Source organism: Haliotis asinina, chromosome 12 (genome assembly GCF_037392515.1).
Source record: "Haliotis asinina isolate JCU_RB_2024 chromosome 12, JCU_Hal_asi_v2, whole genome shotgun sequence".
In the NCBI taxonomy this organism is placed as follows: domain Eukaryota; kingdom Metazoa; phylum Mollusca; class Gastropoda; order Lepetellida; family Haliotidae; genus Haliotis; species Haliotis asinina.
The window spans coordinates 13,080,988-13,108,824 of NC_090291.1; the positions used below are offsets into that span (position 1 = coordinate 13,080,988).

General features: G+C 40.8%; 2 protein-coding genes across 2 annotated transcripts in view; one reads left to right on the plus strand and one right to left on the minus strand.

The window, feature by feature from the left end:
- Nucleotides 1-17,706, plus strand: part of LOC137258771 (uncharacterized) — a 65,410-nt gene extending 47,704 nt beyond the window's left edge. The window contains exons 6-12 of the mRNA XM_067796459.1: nucleotides 3,624-3,748; nucleotides 7,544-7,721; nucleotides 11,050-11,147; nucleotides 12,500-12,607; nucleotides 13,781-13,816; nucleotides 15,384-15,485; nucleotides 16,851-17,706. Coding sequence (XP_067652560.1) covers nucleotides 3,624-3,748; nucleotides 7,544-7,721; nucleotides 11,050-11,147; nucleotides 12,500-12,607; nucleotides 13,781-13,816; nucleotides 15,384-15,485; nucleotides 16,851-17,117 — 914 coding nt within the window. The 3' untranslated portion in view covers nucleotides 17,118-17,706. The remainder of the gene's footprint in view (nucleotides 1-3,623; nucleotides 3,749-7,543; nucleotides 7,722-11,049; nucleotides 11,148-12,499; nucleotides 12,608-13,780; nucleotides 13,817-15,383; nucleotides 15,486-16,850) is intronic.
- A 675-nt stretch (nucleotides 17,707-18,381) lies between these two features.
- LOC137258077 (uncharacterized) overlaps nucleotides 18,382-27,837 on the minus strand; it is a 32,638-nt gene continuing 23,182 nt past the window's right edge. Inside the window, exon 2 of the mRNA XM_067795630.1 lies at nucleotides 18,382-23,122. Within this exon, the coding sequence (XP_067651731.1) occupies nucleotides 22,020-23,108 (1,089 nt within the window). The 5' untranslated portion in view covers nucleotides 23,109-23,122 and the 3' untranslated portion in view covers nucleotides 18,382-22,019. The remainder of the gene's footprint in view (nucleotides 23,123-27,837) is intronic.

Consider the following 27,837-nt stretch of genomic DNA (forward strand, 5'->3'; position numbering starts at 1 on the left):
ACATTACGCAACGACATAATTGTGAGGCAGTTGTTCAAATGAGGCAAGTTAACAAAAAAATAATATTTTTCATATTATTTTTCAATTGATACAATCGCTTAGCACGATCGAAAATTTTTACCGCGGATCAGGGACAACTGCTATGCATCAATAATTGGATTAGTCAGTACCCCATTGATTTTGGCATATGTAAATACGCACATTCCAGAATATCACTAAGAAAGGTTGTCGTCTACATCTAATTCAATGGCTGCGTGTTATGGAAGTGTTATGACTGACAAAGGCTATTTATACTGTATGTATAATGGTATTCATAATTCAGGAACATGTAACCGTTATAGTCCAACACCTTAAATAAGATGTTTAAAGTATCATGGGCATGTTGCTGATGCAGGGACTAAATTATCATATTATATGCTTGATATCTAAAGATATCAACTATGCCTTTAACACAACAAGCCAAATGCTTATTATCTGTAATATCGTGAAAACTTTGTAATCCATTGGGGCGGTTGGGTAGCATAGTAGTGAAGCGTTCCTTCGTCACGTTGTGAACCCGTGCTCTGTTCCCACGGGGACGACATGTGAAGCCATTTCTGGTGTCCCCAGCGTCATTACTGGATTATTGTTTACGGCGACATAGAAGCATACTCACTCACTCACTTCTTAATACTTCGGATCTGTCCGGTTAAGCTGTGCACTTTGATATCCGGGCAAATAACTTATGGAAGGGACACGGTGTACCCAAAATTTGTGAATTTATAAATGTTGATGAATAATTATCCACAATATAGAAGTTGACATCCATAAATGCCCTTCAAATATTTAACACGTCATGCGACATCCAAAAATGGCTGCACACATTGTACCCATTTTGGGAATCGAACCCGGGTCTTCGGCGCGAAGACACTTTGACCACTAGGGTACCCTACAGCTCCTTTTCGAAACGAATGAGTCCAAATCATCCCAATATGGATAAGCAGTAAACTACGTTGACCAATCGTCGGATTTAACGAACTGATGGATAAAACGAAGTGGGTAGTTCGAGTTTTAGTTTCTAACCACTTGTTGTCTATTTTCGTCAAACTGCACAGTGGTCACTTTGTATTCCATCAGTGAAGTTCCATGTCAGAACCCATGCTGGTCTTGAATGGCGACTGACGGGATCGGGTGGTCAGACACGCTGATTTTGTTGACACATGTCATCGTATCCCAATAGCGTAATTTGATGCTCATGCTGTTGATCGCTGGATTGTTTGGTCTAGACTCGATTATTTACAGACCTCCCTCAGATACCTTGAATTTTGCTGAGAGCGGCTTTTAACAACAACCCAATAAAGTGGTTTATCGGAGACGAATATTCAGTGATTCCGATTACAATAATGTAAATATGTAAAACATTGCTGTATTTCCATCAATCGTTGAACAGCATACGTTGTCCCAGTGGCACAGCTGTCGACTACGACAGTATGATATGTCGATACTCTGCGATGACACACCATCCCACGCACCAAGGACAGTCTGAACCCATTGTACTGGCACACGCCCTCAATCTATTTCCCTGAAAAGCAGAAACAAACACCATTATGATGTACCTTGATAAACAGTTGTGTGTGCAATGTGTGAACGGGTGGTCTTACATAGTCCAATGTCGCACGTGCATTTTACTAATTTCACAGATGTTCTCTCTCTCTCTCTCTCTCTCTCTCTCTCTCTCTCTCTCTCTATATATATATATATATATATATATATATATATATATATATATATGTATATGTGTATGTGTATATGTATATGTATATGTATATGTATGTATATATGTGTGTGTGTGTGTATATATATATATATGTATATGTATATGTATATGTATATGTGTGTATGTATGTATGTATGTATGTATGTATGTATGTATGTATGTATGTATGTATGTATGTATGTATGAATGTGTGTGTGTGTGTGTGTATATATATATATGTATGTATGTATGTATGTATGTATGTATATATATATATATATATAACAATGAATTCATATCTCGTTTTGTTTCCGCGGTGCTCAAGGCGCTGATTATTATTACCCCGGATAACTCAGGACGCTAGAAGGTTGATAGTCCACCGGGTACCCATTTTCTACTGGACGATCAGAAGCAATTTTGAACAAACTCACTTGCCTATTGCAATATTGACTGTATGAATAAATTGGCGCAGAAACAAGTGGGCAAAGAGACAGTCACATTCAGACTGATGTCAGTGAAGAGTGATGTTTTAGGGAAGAGCAATGCTAGCTGCAGTAGAGAGTTGCGACCCTACGTCGTGTCAGGATCCTGTGATACAGAGTACTTCACAATATAAATGTCGAGACTTTCCGGAATCATTAGTGTCAGTTTTACTTCCGAACTTGAAATTGCAACGACTTCAGCATACCCAGAATTGACGTCCTTGCATTACCGATAAACAATAGTTTTCAATAATTTAACTTCCGGCGAAAACTAAAAGCAGTAGTAGCAAGCATGACTTGTCCACATTTGTTTATACATAGTTTTAGATGAAATATTTCTGAATTTTATAAGCCTCGGGTCAGGCCATGTTTTGAGGGATAATTCTTCAATTTTCTAGAACTATTTGAATCTGTCACCGTGTATGAATGTGCGAGTTCAGTTTTACACCGCTTTTAGCAATACTCCCACATTACTACGACGGATGACACCAGCAATGGCTTTCACTCATTTTACCCATAAGGGGAATCGAACCCGGCAAAGGAAGCAGGAACGTCGGCGTGGAGAGCGAACGGTTTAACCTCCAGACTACCCCACCGCTCCTATCACCGCGAAACGCCTATGCGACATTATGGGTGTTGCAAGGATGTAATTTACCTTGGGCTAAAAGATTTTTGTATTGTTTTACATCCACGGATCATATTTTATTTACCTTTGTCATATTTGTGCCTTCTTTCTTCACATGATCTGTCTTCCGCCTACCAAACTAGGCATTTACACGAGAATTATTTGAAATTATTTGAAATTATTTGAAAAATCCAACTTATTGAATCTAAATAGCGCTAGAGGAGCACATGAGATCAAAAAACTGTCCGATCAAAATACAAAGACAAAGGTTTGTTAATGGTATTCAAGATAAAACTGATGAGCAATATAAGATGCCAAGGAAACGGCAGTAATCACCCATATTAGCATCAGACTTCGCAGTTGGGATACAATGACATTCATCCCACAGGTTTCGTGTTTTTGCGAGTATTAAAGGTTTTGATAAATAAATATATAAAATTGAGATGACACCCGACTCGAAATGCTTCCCAGAGCAATAGGTCATGATTTATCGTACTTCGTGTCGGGGGTCATCTCAAACAATTCTTTTTGAATCTTCAGTTCTCGCAAAGATACAAGGACCTGTTATGCATCGACCCCATTCGTCGACACCTGTAATGCATCGACCTCATTCGTCGCTACCTACAACTAACTCGTGTTGCTTAAGTCCGAATCTGCAATTAACTATTTGATAACGTTTGAATTATCAAATCTAAATCCAAATTTCATGTGTGTACTTTCGCTTGTCTGACCGTTAATGAACTGCGTTGCTGTGATGACCATATGTTTGTTTCTGTATTAGATCTGGTCAATGGTCAAGTGCTGGCGTCGGTCCAGTTTGAGATCCGGGGCTACCTCCAGGCTCATCTCATGATTGATGAAAAGGACGAAGATATCCCTGCCCCGCTCCGGTGTCATGGAATAAACGTGAGTTGATCGCATGCATGTTCCCTATCTGCATACAATTCTGTCAAGGTGCAAACGTGAGTTGATCGCATACATCTTTCATATCTTCATACAATTCTGTCAAGGTGTAAACGTGAGTTGATCGCATACATCTTTCATATCTTCATACAATTCTATCAAGGTGTAAACGCGAGTTCACCGCATACATCTTTCATATCTTCATACAATTCTGTCAAGGTGTAAACGTGAGCTGATCGCATACATCTTTCATATCTTCATACAATTCTATCAAGGTGCAAACGCGAGTTCATCGCATACATCTTTCATATCTTCATACAATTCTATAGCTTGCACATTGTCACTCTATATACAGCATTAATACTACCATCGTGTACACGTGAGTAGATCGCATACATCTTTCCTTCCTATTTATTACACTGTCATGGCGTAAAAATGAGTTGATCGCTTGCATGTGCCCTCTCTGCACTTTCAAGAGATAAACGCGAGTTGATCGCTTGCATGTGCCCTCGCTACACTTTCAAGAGATAAACGCGAGTTGATCGCTTCCATGTGCCCTCTCTGCACGTTCAAGAGATAAACGCGAGTTGATCGCTTGCATGTGCCCTCTTTGCACTTTCAAGAGATAAACGCGAGTTGATCGCTTGCATGTGCCCTCTCTGCACTTTCAAGAGATAAACGCGAGTTGATCGCTTGCATGTGCCCTCTCTGCACTTTCAAGAGATAAACGCGAGTTGATCGCTTGCATGTGCCCTCTCTACACTTTCAAGAGATAAACGCGAGTTGATCGCTTGCATGTGCCCTCTCTACACTTTCAAGAGATAAACGCGAGTTGATCGCTTGCATGTGCCCTCGCTACACTTTCAAGAGATAAACGCGAGTTGATCGCTTGCATGTGCCCTCGCTACACTTTCAAGAGATAAACGCGAGTTGATCGCTTGCATGTGCCCTCGCTACACTTTCAAGAGATAAACGCGAGTTGATCGCTTGCATGTGCCCTCTCTACACTTTCAAGAGATAAACGCGAGTTGATCGCTTGCATGTGCCCTCTCTACACTTTCAAGAGATAAACGCGAGTTGATCGCTTGCATGTGCCCTCTCTACACTTTCAAGAGATAAACGCGAGTTGATCGCTTGCATGTGCCCTCTCTGCACTTTCAAGAGATAAACGCGAGTTGATCGCTTGCATGTGCCCTCGCTACACTTTCAAAGATAAACGCGAGTTGATCGCTTGCATGTGCCCTCGCTACACTTTCAAGAGATAAACGCGAGTTGATCGCTTGCATGTGCCCTCGCTACACTTTCAAAGATAAACGCGAGTTGATCGCTTGCATGTGCCCTCGCTACACTTTCAAGAGATAAACGCGAGTTGATCGCTTGCATGTGCCCTCTCTACACTTTCAAGAGATAAACGCGAGTTGATCGCTTGCATGTGCCCTCTCTGCACTTTCAAGAGATAAACGCGAGTTGATCGCTTGCATGTGCCCTCGCTACACTTTCAAAGATAAACGCGAGTTGATCGCTTGCATGTGCCCTCTCTACACTTTCAAGAGATAAACGCGAGTTGATCGCTTGCATGTGCCCTCTCTACACTTTCAAGAGATAAACGCGAGTTGATCGCTTGCATGTGCCCTCTCTACACTTTCAAGAGATAAACGCGAGTTGATCGCTTGCATGTGCCCTCTCTACACTTTCAAGAGATAAACGCGAGTTGATCGCTTGCATGTGCCCTCGCTACACTTTCAAGAGATAAACGCGAGTTGATCGCTTGCATGTGCCCTCTCTACACTTTCAAGAGATAAACGCGAGTTGATCGCTTGCATGTGCCCTCGCTACACTTTCAAGAGATAAACGCGAGTTGATCGCTTGCATGTGCCCTCGCTACACTTTCAAGAGATAAACGCGAGTTGATCGCTTGCATGTGCCCTCTCTACACTTTCAAGAGATAAACGCGAGTTGATCGCTTGCATGTGCCCTCTCTACACTTTCAAGAGATAAACGCGAGTTGATCGCTTGCATGTGCCCTCTCTACACTTTCCAGAAATAAACGCGAGCTGATCGCTTCTGTGTTCCATTTCTATGTGTATATAACAGTCCAGTTTGAGATCCGGAGATCTTGAAGTTGGTATAAACACACATGAGGATATATCGCGTCAAAACAACTTTCCACTTTCATCGATTTACCATGTGTTCAACCGCACGATTGGCTCTGACAGGAACGCTTTATACATCAGTGATAAACATCTCCAACACTGGCCATCTTTGTTTCCTCAAGCCATAAAACCGAAAGAGTACTGAAGGGCCATTCAAAAGGTTAGCGATCGCATGTGGCTTCAAAATAGCATTGCTAGAGAGAATCCAAACTACCGGTACGACAACTTCAGAGCATGTCTGTAAGACATGCTCCCAATGCTTGGGAGAATTTGAACTGCCTGTATAACATCAAAACATTAAACACAAACGCTGGGGTGTATCGGAACTGTCTGCATGGCAAATTCAGAGCATTAAACACCGTTGCTGGTGAAAGTCTGAACTGAATGTACAACAACTCCTGAGCATTAAAACACCATTGCTGGTGAAAATCTGAACTGCCTGCACAACAACTCCTGAGCATTAAAACACCATTGCTAAAGAGACTCTGAACTGCCTGCGGTGTTCAGTCCAGAAACACTGCAGCTGTGGTTCTCACTCTCACTAAGCTGCCTTCTTTGTACTAAACCACTTGCCTTGGGAGTTCTTGACATACTCCAACATGACATTCTGGGTGGTATCAGCACATGTTGCACTAAACGTTTCTCAGCGTTTTTCCCTGAAAAACTAGCTCTGTTATCTGTTCGTCGGAAACGACAACTTGCATCACATGTATTCCAAGGAGGAGCCTTTTTGTTCTATGTGACCGGAACAAATTGTAGGCAATTTTCTCGGTGTCTTTCACTGTGTTACTTCAAATTTTATCGCTGTTGAGAGTGGCATAGGGCAATTGGTAAATGCACGCAGACAAGTGACATGGCCTCGCCTTTTGGACTTCGGTAATTTCAAATGCTGTACATGTACTGCTTTGTCTCAGTCACTGTTGTTTCATGCATGCAGCCAACGATAATTCCCGGGTACCAGTGGTCTGTGCAAAGATGACGTCTCGTCAGATGTGATTACTTTGCTGAATTTTGCTTTTCAACGTGCTGCAATTGTTGTTCATCTTATCGGTCACCGCTATGAGGGTCGACTGTACAGGCAATCGTGATATACCTTTTTGTATGGTGTGGCGTAAAACAACGGTCGCTCTTTCACTACTTTCTTCGTTCTTTCGTGCTTGAGCCTTTGCGTGTCTCTGTGCGACTCTAAAATGTGCGTACCCGTGAAGGTCCTGGTTACAATTTTGGCCGTCAGTAACTCATGCTTGTCGTACAAAGCGACTAACGGGATCAGATGGTCAGGCTCGCTGACTTGGTTAACACATTTCATCTGTTCCAAATTGTTCATTCTGTTGATCACTGGATTCTCTGGTTCAGACTCGATCATTTACAGACCGCTGTCATACAGCTTGAATAGTGCTGAGTGCGGCGTAAAACTTACTCAGAAATGTGCACTAAAATGAAAGAATACGACCACAGGACATATACGACTGTAGTCTACAGGGGCAAGTGATGCATCACCAACTCACCAACTGAACAACCGACTCCCTCTCTCTCTCTCTCTCTCTCTCTCTCTCTCTCCCTCTCTCTCTCTCTCTCTCACACATACACACACACTCGCCGACCCACTCCTCACTCACTCACTCTTGTGTTTGTTTTGTTGCAGCTGGACCAGAGCGAGTACTGGGACATACTCCAGAGTATTAGCCAGGTGAACCAGGGCTCCACACAGGCTCCATGGGTGTTCACCCTTCAGCCAGCCATCGTCCTCCTCTCTGCCTTTGGAGTGTGGACTCTTGCCTTCATCCTCGTCATCGTAGTCTTTGTTGACTCCAGCAGAGCCGGTACGTCATGGTTACAATTTCTTTAGCTGAGAGATCTTAACTCAGAGACCACCCACTTTATTCACCCAGCTGAAAATGGGCAACTAATGGGATTGGGTGGTCAGGTTCGTTGATATATTTGACACATGTCCTCGTATCCCAGTTGCGTAAACATAAGCCCATGTCTGGTCCAGACTGGATCATCAACAAATAGCTGGAATACTGCTTTGATAGATAATAACCAGCCTTTATAAGAGAAGCAACATACTTTTGTTCCAAGTTCTCGTGTTAAATTAAAACTTCACCAGACTGGACTAGAATCCGTTTATAGCACGTTCCACTTTCCACACTCTGCAGTGTTATGTCCTGAAATCACGCCAGGATCCGTTTCGGATAAGTTCGAGGTGTGTTAGCTAAGTTTTGACTTGTGAGGCTGTTGTTTACAGTATTCACATTTGACAAGTCAAATAACATCAATGTTGACTGCAACACCACACGGGTCCTCACGGTTTCCTTATGTGAAAGGACAATCCAAGAATCATTATCAAAACCAATCAAGATTAACTGAATGAATTTACGAACAATATTTACATTCTTAGCGTTTATATAAACGAGGCTGTGATCGATGAAAAGAAATGTATTCCTCTATACTAAACCGAACGTATTCAGAAAGCAGTCTGAAAACTTTCATATCAACATCATATGAAAGCGACCGTAACATTGGTGATATTCATACGTCATTCCTAAATGTGATGTGATTATTTCCTCTGATATTTTTATGTTTTCTTTGCGAGTTATTTCCTAATAATGGTCCCAGCACCAAGAAATCTAATAATGACTAGGAAAATCTTACAATACGCGGCACTGTTCCTAGAAGATCAATATTTGTGACACAATTGTGAACCGTCTGATCGGTGGTTTAGCGCTTCGTGTATGAATTGTACATTGGAAACCGATCGTAACCTTTTTACCCTGCGAGATAAATACAATTAATAATATCTGAAAGGCCGTGATTCTGTTGGTATCTTCCTATACTGCAGTCTTTCAGGAACGGCCGTGCAATTGAATACGAATTCTCTCGGTTACACAAAACCAAATGTTTTCCCATAGACTTTCAAAGTAACGTTATATTGCTTTATAAATAACCAGGGCCTTGATTTTTGAAGCTCTCATGGCTCTAACATACTCGCAACTGCCAGACATTAACGTTAAATTACAACTATCCTAGCTCTAACAAAAAGCTTCGAAAATCTGGGCCCAGGCCGCTAATAGCCATATATATAAATATAAGCAAAGTATATTTTACGGCAACAATTAAAACACAAATTTGGCGAGGTTAACCAATCCTTTTTCTGCAGTCAGGAAGTTAAACACACCAAACCAAGTTCCGCACCAAAACATATCTGTAAAATGTATCTACTTTTTCAGCAAAGGTTATGTTGTTAAATACAACAGGACTGTATATTGCAAAATACGAACACTTTTTGCTACTTGATGGACGTACATTTAAAAAAAACAGACTTCTTGCACAAAATCATCCAATCGCAGCTGCACTGAATGCTTTTTTATACTGCGGAATCTGATCTGGTGACGTATAACGAAGTGGACGTTGTGCTAGTATTTCATTGATGGTCAACGCAAAGTTTACACGTCTTATTTTAATCGCCACTGCTGGATGTGAAACATCGCGAATATGCCAACCTCTTTCATTGTGAAACCTCTTTAATCTGGAATGTAGTATTTCCATTGGAATTTAGGGTGGGTAGCAATATATGGATGAACAACTTCTTTATTGCTGTGAACTTATGAATGCCTCTCAAAGACGTTGCCATGGGTATTTTCCGGATTAACAAGACGCCGTGTTATCCTGAATATCATTTCTACAGATTGATGCTCATGCTGTTGATCACTGGGTTGTCTGTTTCAAATTTGATTATTTACAGACTGCTTGAACATTGCGTTTAAGAGGAAACAAATATGATAGCGTTATGTCAACACATTCTCATGATGGTGTCGGGGGCGTGAAATAGCCTAGTGATTCAGAAATTGATTTTCACGCTTTAACTCATTAAAATTAATAGTCCTCATAGTCTTTTCCCTGATATGTATTTTTTATTGTTTAGTCTTTTATATCCCCTTTTACGAACACGTTTCCTCCTCGTTGGATGTCCGCAAAGTTACACTTTGTGAAAAGAAAAAATACATTTTCATTTTCAGTTTGGCAGCAAAAAGCTTTCAAAACTGAAGTTAAGCTTTGCCCCTGAAGAGCGACTTAATGCGTTAGAGAAACAACAAAAATTACTTTCGTCAACCAAAACATGTCCATGGACTTTTAATAGAGTGTTTTTCGCTAATGGAGAATTTGGTCAGGGCTATTTATTACAAAAATAGGTCCCTTCGCACAAGAATACACCAAGGAGTCAACATGTCGAAGCAGATTAATTCCGTGATATATGAGCTTCGGACATGTTCCATTGTGTGGTCTTACAACTCCACAGAGAGCAGCACAGTAGGATATCATTCTTCATCATGAACGCGTGGTGTTTCCGCTCTGAAGATTAGTGTTGGCTTGGGGATGTTCTGAAGATGGACATAGTCTTGTTAAATAAGACGTGAATTTACTTCAGAGTACAGAAATATCGATACTGTAGGATCTTGAAGGAATATATAACATCCATCTTAACCTCGAATGTGTCTTGCTCATCATTATCTCATATATCAAAGAAGATATGAGATATATGAAATGCTCAATATTGCTTTACGATGACATCTGTGTTGGTAAAGGCTAATGGGATCTGATGGTCAGGTGTCGATGACTTCCTTTGTCCCATCGATTGTATCACGTATTCGATGTTCATAATGTCAGTCATCGGAAATGTCTGATACAGATTAGAGTGTTTGTTATCAGTTTTTTGTTGTTGTTTTAATATTGTTATTGTTTTGTTCGCTTGTTTGTTGTTATTGGGATTTTTTGTTGCTGTGGTTTGTTGTATTTTGGTTTGTTTGTTTGTTTTTGTTTGTTTGGTTTGGTTTGGGTTTTTTCACTTTTATTTATAGTTGGTTTTGATTGTTTGCATATTTTTTCGTTTTCTCTTTAGGGGATCGGGGAGTGCTGTACTAATATTGCTGACGGCAACATCAGACATGAAACTGTGGGTGTCATTAGTTGTTAAAGTTGTTTAATAATTTCTTTTCCTTTAGACATGCTATTCGCTCGTCATGTTGAAGACCGTTTAGATTCCCCACAGTCCTGTGCGAAGACCATTTCTGGCTTCCCCAGCCGTGATATTGTTGGAAACTTTTATAAAAGCGGCATAAAAACAAACTCACTCACTCGTTATCCTTTCAGATATTCTGTCTGTACGCTTGACCGTATTCGTCTTTCCTCTGATACTGATATCGGGTGTTTACATTGTCCGATGGAAAAGAAGAAAACATATCAAACTGGTAAGTGACCGAGCATGTGAGCGCTGAAATTGTCAGAAATGTGTGTATAGAGCATATGCCACTTCTTGTTGCCAGTTTCATGTGTGTATCTGTCCACCATGAACTGTCAATAGTTGTGCAAGTAGTTCATCTTTATATCTGCCTAGCATGAACTGTCAATAGTTGTACAAGTAGTTCATCTTTATATCTGCCTAGCATGAACTGTCAATAGTTGTACGAGTAGTTCATCTTTATATCTGCCTAGCATGAACTGTCAATAGTTGTACAAGTAGTTTATCTTTATATCTGTCCATCAGGAACTGTCAATAGTTGTACAAGTATTTGCTTCCTAGCTCATGTCTGTACACTTTCCAGTATGCACTGCCAATAGTTTTACAAGTATTTCCTTACTAGTTCATGTGTTTATCTGTCCATCAGGAGCTGTCAATTGTTGTACAAGTGTTTGGTTCCTAGCTTATATCTGTATCTGTCAAGCATGAACAGTCAAATAGTTTTGCTTCGGAGATCATGCTCACGGGTATTTGTCCAGCATGTACTGCCAATAGTTTTACAAGTATTTTCTTTCTAGTTCATGCCTATATCTGTCCAGCATGAACTGTCAATAGTTTTGCTTCCTGGTTCATGCTTATATCTGTCCATCATGAAGAGTTTAGCAAGTATTTGCTTACTAGTTCATGTTTATATCAGTCCACCATGAACTGACAATAGTTGTACAAGTAGTCCATGTTTATATCAGTCCACCATGAACTGACAGTAGTTGTACAAGTTCAGTTTCTTCCTCCTTCAACAATATTTTTGTTGTTAAAGAACGGAAATGATTTCAACACAAATGTTACACCAGGAAGCCAATTCATCGTGTATTATTAACAATGAAACATTTCATCAGTTAAGGGTTTATCATGCATCTGTAGCTGACCAAGCAGTTATTACATGTTTATCAGATATCTCCACTGTTAAGAAAGAGTTTAAAAATCAACAACTGCGTGTTTCAGAAATATACTTCTTAATGATATGTGTTTCATAGTCATTGCATATTTCATAAATGTGTCACCAATATGTCAGGCACTACCATTTGATCAGCGGATTAATCCTGTTTGTTTCCATAATAAGTCTATATAAAGCGTTTTATAAAGCGTTATACCGCTGTGTCAGTACGCTTCTTGACTAATGGTCTTGACAACAACATATGTACAGTATCAAAAAGGTCATGAACAGGAATCCTTTTCAGCTGATTTCGAAATTACTTAATGTATCTCAGATTAGTTCATTTCGATGAAGCAAATTGAAGAAATCATTTAATCAGTCGAAATTAATTTTTTTAACTTTTTATGAAATTTTGTGTGTTTTTACAGCTTTGCAAGCGAATGTTGAGTCGGTGCCTGCACATCAACAGCTCTCTGTATACGGATGACCGTCCGGTCGTGGTGACCATTCGACAAGAGAGGGGTGCAAGATTTAATGTATCTTTTGCTGATTCAACTGTCCGTTTAGTGTGTGTGTGTGTGTGTGTGTGTGTGTGTGTGTGTTTGAGTGTGTGTGTGTGTGCGTGTGTGTTTGAGTGTGTGTGTGTGTGTGTTTGAGTGTGTGTGTGTGTGTGTGTTTGAGTGTGTGTGTGTGTGTGTTTGAGTGTGTGTGTGTGTGTGTGTTTGAGTGTGTGTGTGTGTGTGTGTGTGTGTGTTTGAGTGTGTGCTTGCGCGCGCGTGCGCGCGTGTGTGTGCGAGTGTTTACGTTACTTTTTGCTCTGTTCCGGACTATTACCCGTTTTGAGGACAAAATAGTGGAGTTAATGGGCAACTGAAAAATGGAGGTGACGCCAGGTGGTTACCGGTAGAAGTGTTTTTTTAAATAATATTAAGACTTCATTTTGGCGATCACCGCACATGAGAGGGGTGTGAGACCTTTTGCATCCTTTGTTGATGAGCTTGCGTGTTTAGTGTGTGTGTGTGTGTGTGTGTGCGTGCGTGCGCGCGCGCGCGCGCGTTTAGAATGTGTGAGCCGCACTCACAGATCTCCCAAATATGTCACGGTGACCTGTAAATAATATAGGAAAGAGGAACACCCCAATGAGTGATATCATGAGTGCTGAACGTAGACTTTGGTTGTATTCTACAGCAAAAGGGAAGACATTGTTGTTCTGATTCTAATATCGATGTCCGATCACGCCACGATCAAAATTACTAAACTTGCGAAGCAATGTGCTTGCGACCACGTGTGTGTAAATGAGTACTTATGCGTACGTGTGTCTTTCTGGGACAGAATGGTGGTGTTAGTGGATACCAGAGACACCAGCTCACCGGTAAAACTGTTTGTTTACTTAACATTCGATCCCTGAAAAGTAGAATAGGTCTTCATTAACCCATGCTCGTTGTAAAGGGAGATAAAGGGGAAGAGATGATCAGGCTCGCTCACTTGGCAAACACATGTCATCGGTTCCAAATTGCGTAGACCGGTGCTCATGCTATTGACCACCGGATTATCTGGTCCATACTCGATTATTTACAGACCGCTGCCACCTGCAATGTTCGTGGGTGTGGCGTAAACTCACTCACTCACTTAAATGACATTGAGAATTCAATACCTCTAAAGTTATAATATTCAGATGACTACCGTTGAATTTCCTTAGACTTTCAAAGGTGTATTTCTACTATTTCAACATGGCTGACTGTTTTGTAAGTATAACATCATGTTTTCATTTTTTACCTCTTGAGGAAAAAAAATTCGTGACGACGAAACGCCTACAGATATTGTAGTGTGTATGAAAACAAGCACTAGCACTTTTTCATCTATTTCCTGTGACAAAATGTCCTCGGTCAGTTTTCACGGTTATTTTTATAGTGAATTTTCCAACTTTACATTTTCCATAAGAACTTGATCACATTTCTTTCCCTTCAGACATCAAAGCTTGAGAACACATAATAATTGGTTTAAACACAAACAATGAATGCCTCGAAGAAATAGTTTTTTTACGGTGGGAATTTGCTCGTGTCTAACAAACACGATTGATTAGATTTATTGTCATATACACTGCCTTTGAAGCATTTTAAATGGATTTAACTACGATCAGCACTACGCGCGTGGCGCGTTTAATGTAATTCTCAAGTAGTACTTGAAGTGTTTCAAGTTTCCACTAGAAGTTTGTGTTTTTAACGCACCAAAACAGTGTTATAGGTCATCTGTAAGAGAATTTGCTTTTGGTTGGAGGAAACCTTGGCGAAAAAGACACTTTTGCGTCGTGTAAGAACGATTAACTTGTATAACTCATGAATTTCGTCAACTTTAAGTGTGTTTAAAAATTCAAATTTACCACCTATGTACTGTAAATCAAAATACACTACCCGACAAAAAGTATAGTATATATTCTCTTCAAAAAAAAGTAAGGGAACTTGAACTTTGAAGTCTGGTAGAAAGAAAGCCCACTGAGGAACCTTTCAATGACATTCATCTGGTGTATGCAGCATCATTTCATGTTATCAGAACATGCAAACACAATGCATGGGAAGCACGTGCACAACATGGGAGCCTCCTACATGTGCACGGGGTGTCATGAATCTTGACGTTTTTCAGGAAGATCAATAAATCACTGCAGACCATTTTTCTATAATTTTCTTGCATCTATGCACGGTCTGGGTTTTTAGGGTCAAATCACACACTACTGACTGAAAATTGAAAACCTTAAATTTTCATGTCATACTTCAGTCACCTAACAAGGGAATAACTGAACAAACAGCTTTGCTTTGAATGAAATCCATGTGGTGATGCATTCTCAAAACATCCATTATTGTTTCATCAACATTGACTCAATCCCATATATCTCCCAATTTCGATAATCGTACATTGAAAGTACAGTTCCCCTTCCTCTTTTTAAGAGTATACTTGAAAACCGAATGAGGCTAAAAGTATTATGCTGAGACCAAAATGTGGTAACACCGAAAACATAAGACTGCATATGAAGAGCGTCTACGTAGATGTCGTATTCAGGAGCCAGAGAGATACTTTTAATTGGTGTTAAAATGATCTTCAGCAAAATCACGGTTTGGTGTCATTTGATAAACGCATTCATCACCACAACTGCCACGACCTTTGGTTAAATTTATCGCTAAATACGCCCAATCGGAAAATTTTGAATAATGTTATCAAAAGAGATGGGTTTCTACGGTTGTTGAAAGTAGAATTTTCATGGTCAGTGACAAATCCAGAGTAATTGTATATGCGTGTTTATGTTTATGTTATTTTCAGGACGACGTGAACCTTTTACTGTGTAGCTGTCTAGACGAGGATGTAGACAAACTGTCTAAACTCATCAAGGTTTACACCAAGGATAGTGATTACCTCAGTGAGGTGAGTGATGTATCTACTGATACGGAGCCAGTGGGGTAGCCTAGTGGTTAAAGCGTTCGCTAGTCACGCCTAGGATCCGGGTTCGGTTCCCGCATGTGTGCAACGTGTGAAGCCCATTTCTAGCTTCCCCTACCGTAATATTACTGGAATATTGCTAAAAGTGGCAAAAAACTAAACTCACTCACTCCCACTGCATTCACGGTGTAAAAGCTGAATGGACGTGAACTTTGTATATTCATTTGTTTGTTGTTAGACGCGGCACTCTCATATTACGTCTACATAACGGCAGTCTCTAAATAATCCAGTCTGGGCCAGACAATCCCGAGACTGACATCATGAGCATCTATCCACGCGACATGTATTAACGATTTAGAGACCCTGAATATCAATCATACAGACATGAGTGCCAGGCAGTGTAAAAATTGTTTTAAGAGATTACGTCTTGGGCAAACATATATTCCACTTGAAAACATTACAATTTTTGTTCTACTTTTTATTCCTGTGAACAGCAGCCACAAAAGAAGACACGAGAGTATTTTTGAAAATAGAAACGCCAAATCCATAAGACACCTCCGTTAAAACTCGAGTCGACTGTACAGTTGTGATCAAACCATGAGTATATATTTGTCTCAGCGGTATTGCAGCTGTTCGATGTTGTTTATAAACAAACTGAGTGATAACAAAGTGAGTGAATGAGCATGGTTTTTGCCCCGTGCAGCAATGTTTCAGCGATATCACCTGTACGCCAGGTACGGATCGACCCCGAACCTTCAGCGTAAGGAACGGAAGTTTTAACCATAACGCTACCCCCGACGGAGACCAAAAAGGAGTAGGAAAAACCGGACATTATGTAGACACACAGAGGTGATAAATACGTTTTCCCTGATCACAAGGGGGACATTGGTTGATGGACCCTCGACCTAAGCCTAAAAAACATCGAGGGTGCGTGAACCCATGGGCCCCGTGGAATTAGTGAACAAGTTATTTATCACTTCAGTGTTAATTTTGCATTGTTTTAAGCACGCGTATTAAACTTTTTATAGTCATCGCTAGATTTTGCCGACAAGAAAAACAAGTTTAGAGTTATCTCCCTTCCATCGATTTGCATTTGCAAAACATCGGTAATTTCCGTACATCATACGTGATTCAATGTTTTTCGAGATAGAGAATTACAACTATGAAGAACCAAATGAGATCGAGGTGCATAGAACATGTTACTCGCCTGTAAGCGGGGTACAAATGTATTTTGAAAATAACAGAATATTGCTCAGCCAATCAGAAAATGGCACATGTGTGTGAGGTAAGATAAACTTCATTGTTGCGGTGGGCAAAACATTACATTTTGCTGTTGCTTCTCATTTACAGATGTCCTTAGCAGAGAGGCTGACGGTAATGATGGCGGCGCCTTATGCTCTTAAATTATCACGTAATCAACTTCCGGTTCCGACCCAAGAGCGCCATATTGATCAGCAGCTGTGTATATGTCAGTTCACGGAGGAGTGTATGTCGTTATATATCCATTGTCTGTCAAAGGAAAATACCGCTGGTCTTATCAAACTGTTTTCTCAATATCTCCATGCTCTGTGTACGGTCCGAGAACTGAGGGAATTACAGGAAATGGCACCGTCATGACGAGCTGAGCAACTCAAGATCGCTGGATGTATAGCATCTCACCTTCATCAGTGTCGAAGACTGCCAAGTCCCGTTACTGCCATACTCATTAGTCGCCTTGTTATTTCATCTACAGACGCTTCGTCCTTACTGGTACCTAGTTAGCGTCAGCGAGATATATTGATATCCCCTCTGAAAGAGAAGGCACTGATAGCGGAGTCGTCTAAAGCGTTCAGAGTTGTCTCCCTTCATACTATGTTTAAGCAAAGTATTCCATTGCTCGTGGGCCTATAACAGCATAACCATCCCTCTCTCTCAGTGGATCAGTATAATCATCATTTTATGCCAACGACTGGGGATAAACGTGGATTGACCAGTAAGATTAGAAGCGATATACAAACACAGCTAGTGTTTTCGTGGCTCATGATGTGCCAACCGTCTGGTCTGAATTAAAAAGGCAAGGTCGCATTATGACGTTTCACATTATACCATATTTGGCATACGTATTTTATATTCAATGGAATAGAGCGTATAAGTCTTGCGATGCGCTACTTCTGGTGTGAACTGGTCCATGGCTCCCACTGCGCCAATGTGTCATATGCGAGACGGGGTTCAGCTGCGGTATCTGTTTTCCAGTGAGACGCGTATATTCACGAACCAGTTCTGGCTCCAAATTGCGCGACCACAAAATACGACCATTCTTAATTGTCACATGTGTTGACAGCCTTAATAACTGACATTTATGTATTAAGGCCCAGCGTCTTTTTCTGGTAAGTCTGTAAATAGATACGTCACAGGTAATCAGCTTGATGATCTGAGGCACGGCTACGTAATCTATTGGTTACGTCACCGGGCTCAGCCTCAAACTTTGAGGCAAAAAGGACACGTCATATTTACGATACGTCACAGGGCGTCAGCTTCATACATTTACGGAACAGCCCCTTTATATATACAGTAGGTCTTCATGGCGTGTCAATACCATGCCAAGACGCATCAGGGTTATCTCGTATGTATGATACACCACGTAGCCTACGATGACGCAACACAGCTTGGCCGTATGCACTAGTGTGTGAGTGAGTTAAGTTTTACGCCGCTTTCAGCAATATTACAGCAATATCACAGCGAGAGGCACCAGAAATTGGTTTCACGCATACTTTGTGTCCATGTGGGGAATCGAATCCACGACTTCGCGGATACGAGTAAATGCTATATCCACTACTCACTACACAACAAAATATAACAAAACCTTTTATAGGCGACAAACGGAATTGGAGTGCGGCGTAAAACTAAACTCACTCTTTGGCACTGACGTATCCGGGCAACGTTGCATATTCCACGCACAGTTACATCAGCTTTCTTTACGTACAATAATTAGTCTGTATATAGAATACTTCATCGAGGTAGATGACTATTTTTATTCTTAATGGACACTTAAACGTGGTACACTGATGAATATTCTCACATCTTCATGAGAAAAGATCTCACAAGCGGCAGCAAATCGATTTGTCCTCATCGAACGAAACATTTATCCTCCTTTTGTCATATTATCATATAAACTGACGGACAAAAGAAAGGTCTCACATGTTTAACAAAAGCATTCCTGAATATTTTTATTGTGAGTCACAATCAAAGCACACTTTCAAAATATTTAAGTTTCTGTTGGGTCTTTTTATAATCCCAAATCGCCAGGTACTACACTTTCGATGCTCTCTTAAATTACGACCATCTTCACGTTAATATAGCTTCGAAAATCTAAAACCAGGGCCTAGACTTTCGAAGCTGCCTTAGCGCTAAGATAGCCGTACATGCTGTACGTTAACACTAACTTACGACTATCTTAGCGCTAAGAGGACTTCGACAATCTAACATCCTGGAGTACATTTTCTTTTGAACGTCAGTTTATGTTGGTAAATAGGAAATAGCAGCTGCACAGAAACACATGAAGAAATAACCAAAGCATGAAACGTTTTAACCTTGTACCTTGTAACCTCATAGGTTGGGGAAGACTAGAATGAAAAAATGATTGAATTTGTGTGATTCTGTACAGCTGCGAATTCCAGTGGATCTTAGAGTACACCTAGATTGAGCGATAACCGTGTCTTTGGAATGGGCGTGGGTTTTGTTTAGCTGTGATATAACAACCTGTCTATATTTTCCTATACCAGTATGTTACCTATGAAAGGGCTTGTAGCAAACAGAAGGATGAACGATGTCCGATTTTTACCTTGATATGTTGTAAAATTTTGTCGATCTTCAAGTTACCGTTTATACAGAAAACCAATAAAATGCTCATATTTACAAATAATTATTGTTCCTGTTTTCTGTTTTCCCCACAGCATGTGTGATTAAACCGACATCCAAAGACAAGTGCTTGTGCTACAGTTAAAAGCCTCGCGTTTACTTCAAAACATCAAGGGGAGGTAACTCTAGAGAACTACCTTAAAGGCCTGCCGATAAAATATTAATAGCACTGAACATGATACGAAATGTAACCCATAATAATTGTCACTCAAACAGTAAACGTTGTGACCCAATAATAATTATTACTTAATTAATAATATTTTTTACAGAAGATACACTCTGGCAACAACTGTCTATCAGTAACCGTTGTCCATCGTTCAATCACCGTTCGCCCTTACATCTCTGCCTGTAGTTAAGTAATTGTTCAATCCTGAAAGGAATTTCCCGATGTGGCATCTTTGCCAATAGTTAAATCCAGTATTTCTTTACACCTTTATCAGTGAATCTCGTTTAACCTTTTTACCAGGGTTAAATACGTCTGACAATCTGTTTCAAACCATAACCTTTAAACTCATAATTCCTCCCCGAAATGACATCTTTAGATTTGTTAGATCCTTGTTCACACCCCGATACCTGCCAATTATTATATCTTCATCTCATCATTTGTTTAAGCCTTGACGAAAGTCACACTTCTATCCAACGTTACACCCATTAAAGTCGTGTCTGTTACACGTTCATCAGCCTTTACAGCCGTGTCCGTTACACTTTCTCCAGTCGTTAAACCCTTGCCCAGCGTTACTTTGATGTATTTCGATAAATCTTTTGGCAACACTAATGCCATGTTCATATCTAAATCTGCGTCATACTCCCTGCACACAGCTGATTTCTTGCCAGAGATTTACGATGATTCGCCTGAAAACGGAACGCTTGCTTTCATGTCGCTTCTGTCCAAAACCACTATGGCGGCTGAGCCAAGTTTTGAATGCATGTGAAGTCAGTTTATTGCATAGATACAATTAACACTTCCGGCATGCATGGACATGCAATGTTTTAATGCTGAAACAATTCCCAAAACGTAGACCAAAAAAGGCGATCACTTGTATCGATTCCATCATTTCAGCCCACCGCCATGTAGTTGGCAGGAGGGGGCGTTGGGGTAGCCTAGTGGTTAAAGCGTTCGCTCGTCACGCCGAAGACCCGGGTTCGATTCCCCACATGGGTACAATGTGTGAGGCCCATTTTCTGGTGTCCCCCGCCGTGATATCGCTGGAATATTGCTAAAAGCGGCGTAAAACCAAACTCACTCACTCACTCACTAGTTGGCAGGAACATTACTGAGCGGCGATATCAAACATCAAACACATATGTTCAACCCTAAGTCTGCCAGATATGAAGCACAAAATATTTTCCTATTCGCCTATTCTCAGTTTTCACTGAAATAAATGATACGCACCAAAACGCGATGCAAAAGCAATGAATACAGCAGATCTAGATTAATTTAAGTTTAGGAGTGAATGAGTGAGTCTAGTTTTACGCCGCTTTAGCAATATTCCAGCAATATCACGGCGGGGGACACCTGAAAATGGGCTTCACACATTGTGCCCATGTGGGGAAACGAAACCGGGTCTTCGGGGTGACGAGCGAACGCTTTAACCAATAGGCTACCCCACCGCCCCTTACGTTTAGGAAGTTTGTCACACAGTATGATCATTCATTAGATATCCATTAGAGACGCATCATTAGAACGATCAATAGTTGTCTGTGGGAGACGCGATTCTTTAAGTCCCCTATTTTTCATCTTCTAAAAAAAGTCCTCTGACCTGTTTATTGGACCTCCTAAGTAGAGGCCGCTAACTCACCTGCTTTGCATGGATGACCTTGAATTTCTAGACAATGGAGACTCTACATTGAAAACAAACAGTTTCTTCTTGTCGATAGTATTTTTCAATCACATTGGCATGTCCCTCGGGCTTGAGAAATTCGTCATTTGACTAGTAGCAAGATAAAACAAGAAGAAACAGTTGGTTTAAGTCCAAAATGTCCATAAAAAGGACTAAAGTAGGACAGAAAACAAATCTACACTTCAAGAGTTAACGAAATAGATAATTAAAATGTACCCGTCCAATCCTACCACCTATAAGTCTCGCTAAATAGTCTTTATTTATCAATTTTAGAATAGGGTAGAATAGAGTGCATGCTGGAAACGACATTTAAGGAGTACATAAACGCGACCCAATCAGTGAAACTAAATTGTTATTTAAAGTAACACAAACAATACTGAAAGGCAGCCCCGGAGGCGTTGAGATTCACAACATGAAGTTGTATTGGCTTCATTTATGGAATTTTGCCTTAAAGATAGAACTGAAAAAATGCGCTTCTTCGTCGGTGAGTGAACGAGCAGGTTCACTCAGCAATGTTACAACTATATGTCGGGGGTCTGTAAGCAATCGCGTTTGGACCAGGCGATACAAAACACCAGTCAATACTAAATCAAATTAATCGTATATCATATCAAGCAAAGCTGGCCATCAATGCACCGGTGATTCGCGACATTACTACTGGCAGTAATCAATTCCTATACGTGTTTGATTTTATGGACGCCTCTTTCTTGTAGTGAGTGAGTAAGTGAGCTTAGTTTTACACTGCAATATTCCAACTATGCACCACACCTGTCAGAGAATATCACTTGTTCTTTGAGGCTGGAACACTATCCAGTTTTGTCCTATTACCAAATAATCTATAAAAATGGTAGCAAGATCTTGAAAATCTGGTTCTTCGACTGATATATATTCCAGTCTCATTGCGGTTTGAGACCAATGGAGCACACGATGTGGAACCAGCCGTATATTTGACAGTCCGGTACAGACCATAAAGCAGCCCGAAGTTGAAATTCGTACTTCTACGAGTCGTCCCTTCATAGTTACCAACCTTCGTTGTCTGATGAGCAGCCAGTATCGTGGCTGTTGCATCTATCACGGTGTGGTCATGTTTGCAAGAGTTCAACACAAGCCAGTTATCATAAGCAGGACGTCCAATCACAATGCCAGGAATCTTACCCCATGGAAACGTCGAATCAGTAATAAAATAGTCCTCAGCAAGAGTTATGAAGAGTTTCCCCCTCTGTTTGGCAATTGTGGAGAGTCTTTCCATCTTTGTCGCTTCAGCAGCTGTCACATTTTGAACATTAGTCCTCTGACCTGTAATCAGTATTGGATTCGTTGGCGGAAAGTAAGCGGACACAACGGTTCTCAGAGTATTGATCAAGCCTTCATCGAATAATATATCTCCATTAGAGTACGCGTAGAAGTTGGACTTGAAACGACGGATGGCGTCTAAAAACATATATTTCAAAACAGGAACACCCAAAGCAGCTGTTTTGCTGACAGGAAGTACCTCCCATCCATGTTGGATGATGTCATTTGCTTCTTTCATATTGCAGCTGAAGAACACAGGTCTGACATGAGGTTTGAGCTTTGCCCAGTTTTTCAGAGTGTTATTCCTCACGGTATGTTCCCTGTCATTTGCAGGCCACGTTGTAAACATAGTCAAGAGAGGTCCGGCTGGAGGTGGAACGATGATTTCTTTCGTGTCATTAGGTTTCGTAGAACTCGGACCTTGGTCACCAAAAGAGATGCCCCTGTGTTGTTCCTTATGGAATGATTTGTACAGATACAGGTAGACAAAAGGCAAGGCGCTTGTGAGGAGCAGAGCAAGCTTGATGCAATAACCTGCTCGCAGATGGAACAGCCCTCCAAACTGTATGGTCTGCATTGTGTTGCCATGCTCTGAAACAAGTCGAATTGTTGTGTAGACATGAGTTAGTGATGTTTAAGGAAGCACTATGAGACACATGACTTGAGATCGTAGCCTGTTCTACTGCTGACACGTCGAACGAATCTTTGTCGACTCCTACCGCTTTATAAGGAGTCTGGACAACACTCTTCCAAGCCAATCTGTCTATTCAAGCCAATTTGTCCAGTGCATCTGTACAGAGTTCAGTAAAGAACAAAATGTGCTTCCAAATAATTTGCTTTCTATTTTCATATATTTCATATTTTTCGTAAAATGTTAACCATTTTTAACGGTTTCATATTTTTCTTATAAACACTTTCTTTCTGTGTGATTATAATATGTGCCATAGGTATACTCCCGAGAAGACCGTATTCGTGGTGACAGGATCACCTCACTGTGCAGAAAATTTGTAAAAGAAAACAAACGAAGTGAAACACTCTTTAAAAAAATTAACTACAAGTAAAGAATGGAGAGCGACTTTGTTGCGAATATGATTTTTGTTGAATACACGGTCTCATACCAAAGAAGTTACCAGTTTGAATGAACTTCTTCCTCATTATAATTCATACACGCATGCTAGTACTCTAAACACATTTGCACCTACACCCATCTCCCTTCTCTCACTCATTCTCTCTCTCAAATTTCAACCGATGCCGTACCTCAATTACCGTATGCTCTCAAACAAATACCCTAAACATACTAACTTTAAATAATTTCCTTTTAATAATTAAAAATATTCATAAAATTATACTGAGTCAAAAACATAAACTTCACATTCTTTCTTCAGGGCACGAGAAGAACAAGAACAAGAGATGGTAAGATGGTTAAATTATTATCTCATTGCTGAGATCTGTGCCATACACTGACAGTGCCACAAACAGTTCCATTGGGCTACACCATCGTTTCAAAACATGGGTATACAGAATGTCAAGTCACAAGAATACAAATTCGAAATTTCTCAGTTCAATATTGTGTATGGCCGCCCCGCGCATTCACCATTGCCAAACGTCTCCTCATCGACTGCCTGATGCTTGTGAACACGTGGTTGGGGATTCTGCGCCATTGCTCTTGCAAGGCAGCACCAAGCTGCAAATGTTTTCAAATTTTGAGATTGGTTCGTACGACCACGAAGCCTTCTCCCAAGTGCACCCCAAACGTGCTCTATTGGATTAAGGTCAGGAGACCTCGATGGCCAGTCTATGACGTTGATTCCAGCGTTTTCAAGGAAATTTCGTGTCAACATCGCGGTATGCGGCCTAGCATTATCATGAACTGTAGCCGCCATGAAAGGAACGAGTTAGGGTGAGCACCTGGTCGCGGTAAGCAGCAGCTGTGAGGTTTCCACGGATGACCAGAAGTCGGGAACGGTTGTTCCCACAGAAAACACCCCACACCATGCAACTTCCGAACCCGATTCTGTCGACTTCCTGTACACAACATTGAGCATACCGTTCACGACGTCGTTTCCAGACTCTATGCCTGCTTTCCGCGAATCTGAGGGTAAACCTGGATTCATCGTTAAAGACGACTCGATTCCAGTCTCTCTGGGTCCATCGGAGGTGACACTGGGCCCACAGCAGACGTTGAGTTCATGTAACGGCGTCAATATTGGCCCACGGTATGGACGTCGAGAATGGAGATTGGCAGCCCGAAACCGATTTCGAATGGTCTGTGAGGACAGTCGACGTCCAAATATCTCTGCCCTGGTTCGTGTAGCCGGCATAAAAAACTTGACGTTGGACAATTTGACTGTTTTTAGCTCGTGACATCAAATGTGGGCGACCCGACCTTGGGCGATCAGAAGTGGTGCCAGTTTGTTGTAGACGATCTCGCACGTCATACACAGTACGACGGCTGCATCCATCCCACAGTCAATAACTGATGTTCCCGTTTGCAACATGCCAACGGCACGGTCACGTTGCACATTTGACAATCGTGGCATTTGAAGTACCGTTAGAACGAACACGAACCATATAATCTTGACATATTATGTGGATAACAACTTTGCGCGTGCAACACTTCGATCTGTTTGTCAGAATGAATATCAAGAATACAAACAGGAAACTCTTCCTTTCTCCAATGTGCTGGACCATCATTTTCTCAAAGGGATGGTTTTTATGCTGATAAAATCATCTAAATCTCCCTGCGTGTCTACACTGCACTCTATAAGCCTTTGAGCGGGAGTTCTCAGTACCATGTGATGGAGGCTGCTGACTTCTGGTCTAGCGGAACGTCTCCGATCAGACGCCCCTTCCTCACAGAAAGTCACACTTAGAAACGCCTGGTTTACTGCAAACTTCAAGAAAACTGCAACTTTAGGTGGTGTTCAAAGCACATGAAATCGCTGTTTGCCCTTATCCATGAAAGGCTGCTGAATTAGAAAAAGTCGTGGGTCCTGATGAGAATGTGTAGGTTCTATAATTTAGCTACAATATAAGTAATTCCAAGCAAACGAAAAAGGTGACGACTAACAAACTGAGTTAGAGTTTAATTCAACTCTAATGTCTGACTAGTCTCCATTGACAACAACATCATCAACAGAAGATCCTATTTGAGTAATCTAAATTGCTCCCTAGAAAAGGATAATCGTTTCACTTACATTTAAGACTAGAAATTACTGAAATGATATTTTCTGAAAAATAACGCTCTCTGTTATTGGGGATGAAAATGTTCGGTCGGTCATATACACCAGAAGTATGCTTCTCATTCCATATTTGGTCATCTCCATATTTGTTTTCCCAGAATAACCGCATTAGAAGGGTTTTTTTGCAGGGAGAGGTTTTACATTTTGTATGACCTCTTCCCAGGTTTTACTTCTGCAATCATCTTTTCCTAACTCTGTATGAACATCAATATTCAAATGATATGTGAGTGTTTGAAGTCAACTGAAAGATGTCTTTCAAGATTAAACGTCACATGCAACTAAAACATGCAACGCTCTTATCCTTTGTTGATCATAAATAACTGTGAAAAAACAAAAAAAACAAAATAATAAGCCTATAATCGCTAATATGGTGTGCAATATTTTGTACTCAGGTTTACCTCCCTCGAAAGGAAGCAGCCGCGATACCGCACCCAGTCAGAGCCGATGGGTGTGCACTCTCAACGACGCCCTGTCTTTGGCCAGTGGTTCATAGACGCATAGCCGGCTTTTTGTTTATGGCTTATAAGCCCTATAGGTGTTAATTTCAAATTGGATGTGGTCAATGATTGAAGTTGTGCTTGCATACTGTCATGAGCAGACAGGCAGCCAGACATATAGGTGTGAGGCTGCTTATCACAATCAACATGTGTTTTGTTTGTTTTTCATGTAACGAGTAGATTATTTACTTGATTGTGTATCCAGCCAAGATTAGACTACTGCACACGACCTCATACGTCAGGCAGTCATACTGTTTCAGGCTTCGCGAACCTATTCTATTCACTGCGCATGCGTTATGAGCGTAGAGCCGCATAACAGCTGTTGAAACCGCTGCTTCCCCCAGCGCTGGGGGAAAATTGGTGAATCGTTTGACCTCCGAAATTGTGGGCTTATTTATCGCGGGTTTTTTTTAACTTGATTCTATTGGTATTGGCATTTTTTATGATTTGTTTCGGTAAGTGCATAACGAAAGGTATCAGAATCTCCAAAGTTGTGTATTACGTTGTATGTGACTTTTAAGTTCAAAGTGAAAATGTTTTCCCTAGTAGTAAGACTGGAACTGCAACTCTCAGATATGAAGGCAGACGCTTTACCACACAGCCACTGGTGCGACGAAGGACGTGAGGTTGAATAATCTGTTTATAGCGCAGGCAAACTGTAGCTCAAATGTGGTTGCGCAGCGCAGAGAAAATGACCAGTCTTCATATATGCGAGCGAAGCGAGCAAAGGCTGGCAACGCACTTCCCTCGCTTCGGTTCAAAAAGCATTTTTCGTTCGTATCGCTTTGAAAACAAATTGACGGAACCATTCGTGACGGATACGATCGCGACGAAGACATCTGTATGTCTTGTGGTTTTACACACAAAATATTCACCTATACATATGTTACACTAGCTTTGAGACGAAAGCCTGTTATTGTATGCCATGTGGGCACCTGTGTTAACAGTAAATGAGTAAGTGGGCATGTTCTCGGAACAAATGAATGAACGATTAAGCGATAATTAACAGTGTAAAAAGACCCTTATTTGTTTTGACAGTGAAATATTAATCCCTTATGTTGGAAAAATCTACAGAGTTAAGCAGAACGTACTTGACCATCATTCTTTCATGACAAGAAATGCAAAATGGAGGATTACGAATTATGTAATGCTAAAACATGTATAAAGTCACTAACTTACCTGTTTGTGTAACACCAGATTGTACTCCACGTCAATACACTTAGAGCGACTATTATGAATGTCAGAATATTACGTAAATTCCATTTATAGTCTGTCTTGGTAGAAATGGATACAACACAGGGTTTCAAAATTACAACAATGCTTAGACCAGAGAATCGCATATGGTTGTGACATTTTCAGACAGGAAAGTACTCTGTTACCGTTACGGATCACAGAACGCTGAAGTCACTCTCGATGCGGTATATTTTGACTGGTATATGAGTCAGTTGGACTCGTTAATAATTTTTAAAACCCTACCCTTTCTCGACGTTTTGTTGCATCAACGGTGGTTGCCTTTGTTTCAACATACTGTAGCATTGTGTAACATATATCTCAGTAAATAGGTCTC